This window comes from Beta vulgaris, chromosome 6 (genome assembly GCF_026745355.1).
Source record: "Beta vulgaris subsp. vulgaris cultivar EL10 chromosome 6, EL10.2, whole genome shotgun sequence".
Classification (NCBI taxonomy): Eukaryota; Viridiplantae; Streptophyta; class Magnoliopsida; order Caryophyllales; family Amaranthaceae; genus Beta; species Beta vulgaris.
The window spans coordinates 36,448,620-36,462,792 of NC_079207.1; the positions used below are offsets into that span (position 1 = coordinate 36,448,620).

The 14,173-nt window shown below is 33.1% G+C and overlaps 1 protein-coding gene across 2 annotated transcripts; it reads right to left on the bottom strand.

The window, feature by feature from the left end:
- Positions 1 to 527: 527 nt before the first annotated feature.
- On the bottom strand, positions 528 to 5,330 carry LOC104896642 (hypothetical protein). 2 transcript variants are annotated; one of them, XM_010683411.4, is made up of 3 exons: positions 5,184 to 5,330; positions 4,231 to 4,791; positions 528 to 1,104 (listed from the first exon to the last, which is right to left on the bottom strand). In XM_010683411.4, exons 2-3 carry the CDS (start codon positions 4,694 to 4,696, stop codon positions 1,055 to 1,057), a joined length of 516 nt encoding a protein of 171 aa, XP_010681713.1. In that variant the 5' UTR covers positions 4,697 to 4,791; positions 5,184 to 5,330; the 3' UTR covers positions 528 to 1,054. The 2 variants fall into 2 exon arrangements, with proteins under 2 accessions (XP_010681713.1, XP_019105847.1); XM_019250302.3 differs by having other exon boundaries at positions 5,195 to 5,273.
- Positions 5,331 to 14,173: the final 8,843 nt, after the last annotated feature.

Consider the following 14,173-nt stretch of genomic DNA (forward strand, 5'->3'; position numbering starts at 1 on the left):
TTCATAGAATTTAACTTTAAAAAGTACAAAAAAAAAGACTGGTGATAGACTTTGATAGAGACTAAACCAATCAAATTTTGCAACAAAAAATAATTATACTTCGTATGTCTAAGGTTCAAATTTTGACTCTTACTTATGTTGAAGAAAATCAAATTTCTGTCTCTAAAAAAATCGAAGCACGCATCGCGTACAAAAAATGCTAGTAAGTATTAGTGAAGCTAGAAGTGGTAGATTCCTTTGAAAACCTACTACTCGAAGCATTGACAAATGACAAGTAGCCACAAACTTATCTACTAGTTTTCTTTTTGAAGGAACTTATATAGTATCTACTACTTCTCCATACGTAATATCCACAAATTTGTGTATTGCTCCACACGTAATCTCAGAATCACTTGATTGAAACTTCAAAGCAAGAAAGATTTCAACAGTAATAAACATGCAGAAAGAGAACGAATCAGATTGACAAAACGACAGCTCACCGCCAACAAGCATATAACAAACCTTCTAAAATCCTTCCAAACTTGATCTAATGACAAACCAAGTTCTTGATATTATTTATGAATTAGAACAGTATTTACAATCCATGAACCAAGTTATTCACAATAATCAAAATGCAGATTAATATACAAAGGTGATCGAAACCAAATTATTTACATTGTAATAGAAAACGGAGACTTAAGCACAGCAAATAATACTTGCACAAATGAAAGAATTCACGATCACAGTAACACTAAAGGAGATTGAGGGCATGATGCATTTCTTACTCAACCTTTGGCCTAACTATGTTTTTGATAAGCCACAGCTTCTTCCAGGGTTAAAATGACACTATGACCTCAAATCATGAATATATTTTTTTGGTTTTATTTTACCTTCCCTTTATTCTTTATTTTTACTTTTCTTGTTCATCAACTTGCTGTCAGTCCATCAAAGTTTTGCAGAACATTTTAAAGAGTTCAAACACACAAGCTGATATAACCGCGCTTATGATCACAATGGTCAAGTAGTTCACAAACTAAACAGCAGCAGAGAAGCAACAGGTAGCACTCTGGCAAGTTTAGCTGCCCCGCAGAGAGGAAAGCCACTGCTCCATGTACCTTTTTCCATCTGCGAGCAGCGTAAGAAGAAAAACAGATCAGGATCAAGAAAAAAAACAGCGAAATATGCCTCATTCCTAAAATGGTTCTGTACAAGTACAACCCAAAGTCTGTAGCATAGGCATTTTGAACACATAATCGCCTAGATGTTTTCCCACTAAAGGACATACCGACATACACAGCATCTATCCAGAAATAAGAGATGATCTATGTCCATAATATCCTAAGATAATTTAAGCTGGGAAGAATCATAAACACCACCAAAAATAACACAGAAGCTAAATAATCATGGAAAACAAAAAGCTCAGCATCGTATGAAGCTAATGGTAAAATTACAAAGTAGAATAAGTGAGCGCTTATCTAATTTACTCATATAAAGAAAGGTGGAGAAGTATAACCCATGCATGAAGAAACACATTTGAACCATTGTATTCCACAAATCTATAATGGAGAGATACGACAGTTAAAAAAGAAAAAGAATTTCACTAGTCCACAATGTTCAAAATAGGTTAGTCCTACTAATAAGCTAATTTACCAGGCACTAAGATAAAAGCCACAAATTCACAGTGACATGCACGTCTGTAAGATCCACACTTTTCAGAATGGAGAAAGTGGTAGCTCAAAAACAAGAATGTTCACCACGTGCTGTCCATTTTCATTACTTTCACCTTCATACGGTGCTTCATCCAAGTTAACATGGTCAACTCCATCTACAGCATACTCCTTTGTGGCCAGAAGACTACGGTAAAGGAATCTTTCGGCTTTCTATCCTCAAGCACCTCTTTCATGATTCTCAAAACGAAATTTTAAGAAGTATTTAGATCTCAAAACATAGAGGATGAACCATTGAAACACTTTTCATATTGAGAAACAGATCTTGGCTACTTCTACACAGTACCCCTGTGTTTCACTATATTTTTTAGGTTATATCCTTAATGTTCTTTTTTCTTCCACATAGTACCCTTAAACTAGTTATTTGACCTACGTTTTACCCCTCGGTTAAGTCAATGCTAAGTTATCCATTAGTTTCTTATTTTCTGTTCTTTTACTCTACAGACTACATAATATGTACTGGGAGTATAACTTTCCCACACAAAAAGTTAGGGCCTCCGTCGTTCCCCAACCTAATTAAAGTTGAAGCCTCACTCTCCTGATTTTAATCTTTCATTGCTACGCACTCTTTCACAAATCGACCACCGTTGCTTCTGTAGCAAGTATGTCAAGCTCACTCCCCTCATTCATATAGTCATATGTTCCAGATTGCAAGTTGGAGTTCCTTAGCCCCAAATATCATTCTTAAGTTGCTTCATTACGCTCCCGACGAGTAACTACAGGAGATTATTGCCACCACTGAAACATATATCCTTTCAAACAAGTAATAACTAAGACAAAATGTACTTCATTAGGAACTCCTTGAGTAAGCATGAAATTCTCCTTAAGGATAACACGGTCAAGTAAGACGTCAAGTTTAACCACCAAAGTTAGTATGTGTAAAGTTAATCTCACGAGCATCACTACATAGGTCGATCACATTAAGATGCATAATGATGTGGATGACGGTGCTGAAAGAATTATAAATATGGAGGCAATGGGACCTGACACCTGAGACATCATAATTTTTTAACTCCAACCTGGACATTATTGAAATTGAATTCCTAAAGTGATTCGAACTTGTGATATACATCTACAAGACGATCATTGACATGCTATGGGAATGAAAGCATAAAATCAAGAACAACTTTTGTATGCTTCTTATTCATTTTAGCAAATTCACCTAATTGATAGTGAGGCTTTTTATTGAGTTTGTGGAAAGGATACCAGATAGGACTGAATGAGTGATTTTTAAAAAAAAAGATAATTTGGAGTATGTGCAAGTTCTTGGTTTGGGGTATACTCACTAATGAACTTGTGATCTGACAAGGGTTTAACCTTGTTCTGGTATTGTGAATTTTACATAAATATATTACAATTTCATCAGAATTCATGTCACTACTCAAGAAACATAACAATGAGCTCAAGATAAGAGACTAGCTTAAAAATTGGAAAGATTGATACCACCTATGGTCGATTTTCTTTAAAAGATCCCAACTATGGTCGATTTGCTTCAAAAGATCCCAACTTTTGATTATCTCAAAGTGGTCCCAACTTTGGAGGATTTCTTTCTTTAATGGTACTTCACCATTTTTAACATGCTAAATTGGTTAATTATGAGACATATTACTCTTCCATAAGCCCATTTATACAATTAACTTATGAAAGAGTATAAGGTCTCATGATTAACCAATTTGGCATTTAATTAAGGTAAAAGACTGTTTCGAAAAACAGTACCCAAAGTTCAAACCACTATGAAATAATCAAAAGTTGAGCCTTATAAAATAAACCAACAATGGTTGGGAATGGTATGATCGTTTTTCCTAAAACATAATCTAATTAGGACACTAAATAATAAAATAAATAAAAACTGCCACAAATTAATCCAACACTAACTTATCTATGTTTTTACCATCTCCTACAATGCCCACTAAGAAGACGTCCAGACTAATCACATCATTATCTATGGCCGATCTATTAATTTAGAAGCAGCATTCCCCAAAACAGTTATGTACATCACTCTTTGTCATCCACCGTTCTATAAGATCACTTTCCGCCAGAACAAACTACATCCTTTCACGACAACCAATACAACCATATCTGCACACAGATGCTTTGAGTTCACATCCCAACCATTTCAGTCTAATAAAGGCTAATAGAACAGAAACAGCTAGAAGTCTAAAAGAGCTTGGATGACTACCATGTTTCATTCTTTAAAACTCTAGAGAGACGAAAAAGAGCATTGCAATGCAGATGTCCTCAAATTTAATATAGCCAAGTGTCTACATATACTACTGCAAGATGAAATTGTGCGCACGGTAGTTCAAGGACAACAGTTCTGTCACACAAGTGATTCTAGCTTAAAGCTTAACAACAGAACAAGCTTGAGAAAAACAGAACTCCACAAGAGAGAAACCATGATTAAGATATTTAAAGGAAACACTAAGCAAATTAATTGGTCTTTAAAACTGATTCTTTTTCCACTTCCTGGAAACAAAATGAAACATTAAGCAAAAAGCCGATTCTCAAAAACATAAAGAATTACCAGCAGAATAAAGTTCTGGTACAGTGGCATTGTTATCTCGAGCATTTTTTCTGAAGTCTTGTTTCCCTCCAGAGCCACGCCCATAGCAACGGACAAGAACACCAAATCCACCATCAATCTCATCCTCACTCAAGAACCCAGAAGCATGAGGCTCCGACCAACCAATTGACCAATCTGAGGCATCTGAATCAGAATCAGAGGAACACCCTCCATCAGAAGGCACAAGAACACCATCATGCTCCATATCAATCTTTCCACCCTCTTGACGGTGCCATTTTCGCCTAACCCTCCTAGATTTCGAAGCTAATTTACTCTCAGTCTCACTAATACCAGAAAACTTCAAAACATCCAGTTCCAACACATTCAATTCAGGTGAAGAATTCAGAGAAGACCCTTTCTGCAGTTTAGCATCTTTCTTTTTACCACTCCACAACCACCAAGAAAGGTTGGGAAATGCAATAGACATAAATCAATCAGATATTCTCCTCTCCTTATCTATACTCAAATTAAATTTTGCAAAATTAACTCCCTTTAAACAATAATTCCCACAAATGATATAATCTGCAAAAAAAGGAAAAAAGAAAAAAAAAAAAGCAGGAAAATGTTCAGTAATTGAAACCCATAATTAAAACTGCAAAAAAGAAAACTTAATATTGTGATATTCATCCTTGAAATCTAATTAAAAACCCATAATTGGATTGAAATCAGCCAGGCCCGTCCCTAAACCAGCGTAGGAGGGGCGATCGCCCGGAGCCCAGGGATAGCAGATCATTCATTCCAGATTTCAAAAATTGATTTGATGAAAGACATGTAAACATGAAATAAATTCGTGATACACACAATAACAACCGCCATAAAATCAATCAATCGCATGAATATGGATAATCACATCGAGTAGATATTAATAATCATTAATCAATCGCAAGAAACATGAAAGGAAAAAAAAGAAAAACCTGGAACGAACTTTGAAGAATTATTCCAGCCTCAGATTCCGTATGGGGTATGTTCTTTGTTGTATTTGTATAACGTAGTTTAGGATTTATTGTTGCATATGGGCCGAAAATATTGAACAAGGGTATTTGTAAAAATATATCTTTTTTTTTTGACCAGGTAAAAATATATCTTATATGTATGTGATTAAGTTTGATAACTAAAAAATGGATTGGGTTAATGTGTGTAATTAGTGAATTGAGTGCTCACCTTATTACAGTTAAATAAAGGTCGGGTCATAGTGGGTTGCGCGTTGGTATGACGGGTCGATAAACGAATAAAGCAATGAGATGGAGAAAGTAGAAGTGAGTACGAGTAATTTTTTTTTACCGTTTTCTTTTAATTTTACAAAAAAATATTTGTTTATTATTGTTAGCTTTATAACAATCTTATCAAATAAAGACCATGTCTATCATATATGGGTCCCGTCCATTAAGAGCCTTTTTTATTTGACCATACCCTTGTACCCAATTGATTACCCTGTACAATAAGCAAGTTTACACGTGATATTTGTGAAAACAAATACAAAGTTCATTTGCGTAATAACATGTACGAAAAATTTTGCGCAAAGCTCATTGTATCTTTTCTTGTTTTTTAAAATTCCTGTAAATTAGAGTTGTTATAGATGTTTTTGTTAATTGAGGGTATAATGGTAAAAGAAGGTAGACATTAAGTCCTCCCCTCTATAATATATGATAGAGATTAGCCTTATATGTACATGATATAATTACATAATCATTTTTAAAAGACAATAATAAACATAAATTGAATTATGATATTATTGTCCTCAAGTGGTAGATATTTAAATAGCACCTTGCTCTACAGTAAGTAATAAATTTAGTGTTAAATAATATGAAAATTTTGAGTTATCATAATTACATTGTGATGATAATAAATAACTATTTATTGAAACAAGTCATTGATACTTTATACGATATAATATACTCTAAGAAAATACTACAATAACGTTGAAAAAATATACAAATGACATATGCATATAATCTTCAGTAATTATTTATAAATTATCCACCTTAAATAAAGATAAAACAAAACAAAACCTAAATCACATAAAGTGTGAAGTTTATATTCTATGATTAAAAAAAGACCTCATAATCTCTAGTGGAGAAGTAGAGGACATTTGAATGAGTTTGACAATGGCGGATCTAGATGAGTTTAGGTTACCCATCAATCCAATACTCCCTTCGTTTCTTTTTGCTCTTCCTGTTTGAAATATTGACAATATTCACAATTACAGAAAATCTTTTAAAATTATGTTCAACATATGAGAAAAGAAATATAGTCATGTAGGAGTGTTGTTTGATTCATCTCAATGAGTATTTTATTAATCTTCAACTGTTATAATTTTTTACTAATATATAATAAAATATAATTAAGGTCAAATAAGTACTGATATTTCCCTAGGAACACTACAAGAGGGGGGGTGAATTATATGTGTAGAAATAAACGTAACTTTTTGCGGAAATTTAAACTTAAACAAATAAACAAGCTAGAGGAACACAAGGGATTTTTACGAGGAAAAACTTCTTGGGCCCAACAAGAAGAAACAACCTCGACCACTATGGATTTTAAACTCAACTTTTTCACTAATTAGGCCAAACAACTTTGTTACAACCTAATTCTATTCTCGAGCCACACCCTTGAGTTCCTAAACTCAAGTTCCTGAGCCACTGTTCCCTTAACAGCAGTTCCTCTCAACTTCACTCGAAGTTTTCTCACACTTACTTGCTTTACTCAAAGCTTCTCTCTTACAGAACTTCACTCAAAATCCCCTTACCCCAAAAACCAAAATACAATTGATCGAAATAAGTTTAGTGGGATTAGAGTAAGTAAGTAAAGAACAAATGGCTATTATGAGAGAATGAAGGCACTGACACTTTAATTAGTTAAACTCACTAAATCACTTAGTCAGACATACACATTTGGGAACTTCCTTAGACTTCAATATTTATAGTGACAGTAATATAGAACGTGGGAATTAAAACGTGTATGTATTTGTGAAAAACCATTATCCCATTATGTTCCTTCTCTCAAGGAACACGTTCCTTAAAACATCCCATGATTCCATAATCACTGCTTAGACGTGGGCATGTTTTAGTTACTGCTCCTAGATTATAGGAATTACTTGAGCATCACCGGAAAATCAAATTTAATTTAAAACAGATTTAATATTAAAACTGAAATTAAATCCTTTAAAAAATATTATCTTTGAATAAAAACCTTTTAAAAAACCGAATAATATTTTTCTTATCTTTTTCGAAAAACAAAATCTTTTCCTTAAAAAGATTTTCCATAAAATCGGATTTTCTCTTAGATTAAAACGGTTACCTATTTTTTAGGCATAATCTACTCAACTTCCATTAGTGAACCGTTATAATGCTTCGAGCCTAAGTCTAGTTCCTTTTATTTCCTCACAAAGAAACAGACTATCATTCTCAAATAAAATTGCCAATGTTCCTTACCATCATTACTCGTTCCTTTACAATGGAACTAGAAATAAAACGCCTTGCTTTATTCTTCTTGTTCCAATGCTACTCCAGTATCAATTAGGGAAACATCTTCACTTAGTCTTCAAAATCCTCACTTGATTTCTTCCTTGACTTAGTATTCTCTTTGTTCCTTTCAATGATACCTTAAAATTCATACACTTAAATAACTCATTAGTCCACTACTTAGTTTGCATCTTTGTTCCTTTGCCATCATCAAAACTAGGGTTCAACAATCTCCCCCTTTTTGATGATGACAACAAAGGTACAAACTAAGGAAATAACAAATAATATAAGTGAATGAAAAAAAATAAAACAATAAAACAGGAAATGAAAAATAAAACAGAATTAAGTAACCCACTTAATGTTTGATTTTGATTTTTCATTTACCTTTTCAATTTTTATTTTTGATTTTTCATTTACCTTTTCAATTTTTTCATCATTTTTGTTCTTATTTTATGCTTGTATTTTTACTCAGTTTGTTCCTTAAATCTTTTCCCCTTTTGTCATCTTCAAAAAGAGCAAACTCTGCATGATTTCATGAATTGTGTTCAAGACCTTGAGACCATGAGCAAGCACCAAACATGGTTAAGTTAGAATATACAAAGGTTAGACTAGCTCAAACAACAATCACAGAATACTAGCCATTCCAAGGAAGAAATTATGCACATAAATCACAAACGAAGACAAAATAGAAAAAGTCATAATTATATAGCACTTGTTCCTTTAACTACAAAAAGAGACAAAGAAAGAAAAAAAAAACGAAACAAAGCTAATCAGTCTTGTTCCTCGAAAGACAAACAGGAACTAAGAACTAGAAAAGGGAAGGGGAATGGTGTTCCTCAACAACTTCTTCTTCAACCGCATCCTCCAGTTTCTTCATCACTTCTCCATGATTTTCACCAACTTGCTGCTTAAAACTCTCAAGGGCTAGGGCGATTATCTCCATCTTCTTCTGTTGCTCAATCACCGTATCACTTAGAACTTTCATTAAACCCAGCATCTTGTCAGTTTTATTATCTAAGGTCCAGTGAAGATGATTATAAAATTTTATCATGTGTTGTGCAGGAAGACAAACTTCATTTACCCAGCCACAATCATCCGAAGGAACTTGTTCCTCACCCTTAGAACTAGAGGCAATAGGAGGTTTTGGTGGAGGAACTGGGGTAGTTGTGTTTGAAGGGCCATCAGTTCCTAGAGTTGAAATAGATGGAGAGGTGGTGGTATATATGTGAGGAAGAAAAGGTGGTGGTGGTGGAAGATTTGTAGAGGTGGTGGAGAAGGGATTTGGACCAGTCAACTCATCCTTTATCTGTTCAAAGCTGGAAGGAACAGAAAAGGATGAGGGAGAGATGGAAGAAAGTTTAGTGAGAGGAACAGAGAGTTTAGGTGATGATGGAGGAGTTGGTTCCTTACTAGAGTTTGGTTCCTGTTCCTCCACATTAGAAAGAACTAATGGAGAGTCTTTGTTGGAAGGAATAGGGGCAGAGAGAGCAATTTTCAGTCTAGAGCTCTGCCTAACTCTTGTACGAACAGGAGGGGTAGGCTTTTTGGCTACTGTTTTGCACCTCTTTGGTTTAGGTTCCTTGGGTTCAATGAGTGTAGGAACTTGTTCCTCCAAAATGACATCTACCAGTTCCTCTTCAACTGCCTTGGGCAGTTTCCTCTTGCTATAGGAACTGGGAGTTGTTCTCCCTTGAGTTAGTACTCCCTCTTGCACAGAGAGATCCAAACCATTAAGAGTTTTCTCATTAAGGATATTTCCTTGTTTAATTCCCAAAGTGGGCCAACCAGTTATCTTTACCTTAAAGTGATGAAGGAGAGAGGTGATCAAAGCGCCATAACCAACTACACAATTGTTTTCTATGCAATGTGTAAGATGTTGGATGAAAAGAGAAGGAAAGTTTATTTGTATGTGATGGTCTAGGCAGAACATATAACACATGTCCAAGAGACCCACTTCATTCCTCTATATTTTGTTTGATCAACACTTGTTCCTATGGAGTCTTCATCTAATCTAGTTGAAGTTCCCATAGGAGTGTGATTTATCTTTGAATTTTCGAGGCTATATTTCTTCAATAGTTCCTTTATGTATTTTTTGTTGGTGAACAATTATTCCTTTTTCAGTTTGTTTGATTTGTAACCCAAGAAAGAAATTTAACTCACCCATCATACTCATTTCAAATTCATTACTCGTGAGATTTGAGAATTCTTTGCATAATGTTTCATTTGTTGCTCCGAATATGATGTCATCAACATATATTTGAACAAGTAAAATGTCAGTTCCTTTTGATTTTAGGAACAAGGTTTTATCAACCTTTCCTCTTTTAAAATTGTTTTCTAAAAGGAACTTAGATAATCTCTCATACCATGTTCTAGGCGCTTGTTTTAACCCATAAAGAGCCTTATCAAGCTTGTATACATGGTTTGGGAGATTATTGTTTTCAAAGTCTGGGGTTGTTCAACATATACATCTTCATTTAAATAGCCATTTAGAAATGCACACTTAACATCCATTTGATATAATTTAAATCCCATATAAGCAACAAATGCAATTAGAATTCTAATGGCTTCTAATCTAGCTACAGGAGCAAAGGTTTCTTCATAGTCTATTCCTCCATGTTGATTGTAACCTTTTACCAATGGTTCCATATTCATCTAGTTTATTTCTAAACACCCATTTTAAGTTAATTACTTTTTGTTGTTTAGAAGAAGGAACTAGATGCCATACCTTATTTTTTTCGAACTCATTTAATTCAGCTTGCATGGTAGTGATCCAATCAAAGTCAGTTAGGGCTTCTTCAAGATTTCTTGGTTCCATCATTGATAGGAACGCATGAAATGCACAAAAATTCCTTAACTGAGATCTAGTTTGCGTACCTTTTGATATGTCACTGATTATGAGTTCCATTGGATGTGACTTTTATTGTCTCCAAGGTTTTGGTTGAAACTCTCTTATAGGAACATGTTGTTCCTCGTGAGTTCCTTGAGTAGATGAGGAACTATGATCAGTTGTTCCTCTGTTAGCCATAGTAGACTCTGTTCCTTCATCTTGAGGAACAGAAATAGCTTCTTCACCTTGAGGAATAGGAACATCATTGTTGTGATTATTTCTATTTTCTTCGTTCCTTTCCTCTTTTACTTCTTCTTCTTCATTTGAATCTGCATTTTTCTCACTTGGTCGTACCACCCCAATTTCATAGTCATCAACCTGTATGCTTGGATTGTATTTGTCAGATTCATCAAAGATTATGTGAATACTCTCTTCGACACACATAGTTCTTTTGTTATACACTCTATAAGCTTTACTATGTGATGAGTATCCTAAGAATATTGCTTCATCACTCCTTGCATCAAATTTTCCAAGATTATCTTTTCCATTATTATGCACAAAACATTTGCACCAAGATGTTCTAAAATAAGTGATATTGGGTTTTTTTCCAAAGTAAAGCTCATAAGGAGTTTTGTTAATGATAGGTCTCATCATGGCACGGTTAATTATGTGACAAGCAGTATTAACAGCTTCAACCCAAAGTTCCTTGGAAGCTCACTAGCAATTAACATGGTTCCAGACATTTCCTCTAATGTTCTGTTTTTCCTTTCCACAACACCATTTTGTTGTGGTGTCCTAGGGGCTGAAAAATAATGATCTAGGCCATTATCTCTGCTTAAGTCATCAAATTTATAATTTTCAAATTCTTTGCCATGATCAGATCTAATATGCATTATTTTATGACCACTCAAATGTTGAACTCTTTTAGCAAAGACAAGGAACTCATCATAAGTCTCATCTTTACTAGAGAGAAAAATAACCCAAGTATACCTAGAGTAGTCATCGACAATGACTAATACATACCTCTTTCCACTTCTACTTTGAATTCTCATAGGTCCACATAAGTCCATATGAATTAGTTCTAATGGTTTAGTGGTACTTACTATCGTTTTAGACTTGAAAGAGGATCTAACTTGCTTACCTCGTGCACATGCATCACAAACTTGATCAATATGAAATTTTATGGATGGTAATCCCAAAACAAGATCTTTTGATCTAAGTTTTTCAAGTAATGAAAAGCTAGCATGTCCTAGACGCTTATGCCAAAGAAGTGAATCATCTTTAATTACACTAAGACACGTTAAGTTGATTTTAGGAACAAGATCAAGATCCACAATAATGAAAGATAATTTCCATAAATTTATATTCAATACCTAAAATCATATAATCCAAATTAGGAATAATCTCTATTATATAAGGGAAGTGGGGGGGGGGAGCAATGGTGTGCTCTTTTAAAAAATGTCTATTTTGCCCCTTCCCTTTCTAAATTACAAAAGGATTGTCAAAATCAAAATTGGCACTCAAAGAAAACTAACGAAAATTAATTTACAACATTCACTAACAAATCACTTAAAAGAAGAAACTTTACAAATCACTCATACAATTCAGATTATCACGTTATAAAAAATCATGCAAATCACTCAAATAGTCAGGAAACTTTATTAACACTTAAAATTAACATACAAACTAAAACCAACAACCTAGAACGTCAATACATACAAAAATATTTACAAAAATTTCCTTACAAATCAATATTCTCAAGAACCATCATAATTAATGGTGGACCATGATAAAAAATAGAGGTGTATTTGTAGTGAAATTCGAATTTAGAAGTTAGACAAGGAAATTTTTTTTTTATAGTTTTTCCTAGATATAATAAAAATTTTACATATATTTGGACCTATCATTCAAGAATTAAAGTACATATCTCTATTATATCAGAGAATGGGGGAGCTATGGTGTCCCCAAATGAAGAGACTATGTTACCCTCTTCCCATTCTAAATTACAAATTCACTTACAAATCAAATGGAGCTTCAAACAAAATTACCAAAAATATAATTATAACAACCACTCACAAACTACTACCTAAAAAAAAAATTGACTTAAAATCAAAGTGTCCACTTTCTTTATAATTTATGAAGTATTGTACTTAATTCAAAAATCAACTAAGAAATTATAATATTAGAAATTATAACTAAATTCAATAAAATTTCTATTTTGCTCAAAGAACTTAACTTTGAAAAGTAAAAAAAAAAAAAGGAATGGTGAGAGACTTAAGTGACAGAAACTAAACCAATCAAATTTTGCAACTAAAAACAATTATACTTCGTATGTCTAATGTTCAAATTTTGACTCTTACGCCGAAGAAAATCGAGTTTCTGCTTCGAAAAAAAATTCAAGCACACATCGCGTGCAAAAAATTCTAGTTTTAATATAAATGATCTACTTGCACATGTCTGTTTTTCTTTTAAAACGAAAAAAATATAATTATAGATTTATTATCATATTTAAAGCTTGATTAGAACAGTTCATAAAATTACGTGATTTAAATTAGGAATGCATTTTTTTAATGGTTGTCAAGTTGCACATGATTGACTATTATAATTTATTGGAGAGTAGATTAATTAGGGAAATTGTAGAATTCCGGCCTTTACATTATGGTGCAACAATCACACATTTATTTTTAAATTTGTCATACCATTTTGATAGGTTATAGTTTTCCCAAAAAAACGATTCTATAACGTATATTTATGAAAACGTGCTATTATCACTTGTATAACTAAAATGAAACGTTTTTCTAACGTTATGTTATGCATATTATAAATGAAATAAACTACTTATATTATGTATACCAAAAATAATTTAACAAATCGATTTGTAAGACATATAATAAAAGAAACAACAAAATATATTCTATTTTACCATAACCGAATAATACATATAACATGAAAACTCATTGAACATAATCGATTAGTACATTGAAAATAAGAAACTAACATTTTAAACAACTACGATTAATACTAACAAAGGTTATTATTTTTTGCTAGATAAGTTAGTAGTAGCTAACAAATACATCCTGATACTTCACTTCTCAATAAGAGATTCCAAATACTCAATGTTATACTTTGCTCCTTTGGTTGCAAGTTCAGTAGCATTACGAAAAGAGATGATCATAGCAATGTAACCCTTAGCTTCCTCACCTTCTTCTTCTTCTTCTATTTTATTTAAACTTTGAAGACATGTGGTAAGTTTATCATCAACCATGGACCACTGGTCCAAGAATTTGAGCATAACATTGTTAACCTCTTTCACATCATTGATACATTTTGGGTCCATTTTAGAAGATGATACTTTGTATATCTTAAACTTCTAAAATATGAAACATGAAATAAGGGGAATTTTTTTTAGAAGGAACAAAATCGTTTTTTTGGAGGTGATGGAATGAACAGAGAAGACCAAATAGATCTTTATATAGACCCAAATGAAACATGTTGTGCTGGATTAAATTTATTGCAATTTGGTAGGACAATGCATTAAGTATGTTCGATAGATTGTTAGGTATTGAATTTGGACCAAGCAATAATGTAGTCAAAGGTAGACAAAGTATCAATACAT

Excerpts from the sequence above, each read along its gene's own strand:
- LOC104896642 (XM_010683411.4), bottom strand. The coding sequence starts at position 4,696 with ATGTCTATTGCATTTCCCAACCTTTCTTGGTGGTTGTGGAGTGGTAAA. Across the intron at positions 1,105-4,230 it reads ACCAGAACTTTATTCTGCTG|ATGGAAAAAGGTACATGGAG; the intron begins GTAATTCTTTAT and ends CGCTGCTCGCAG.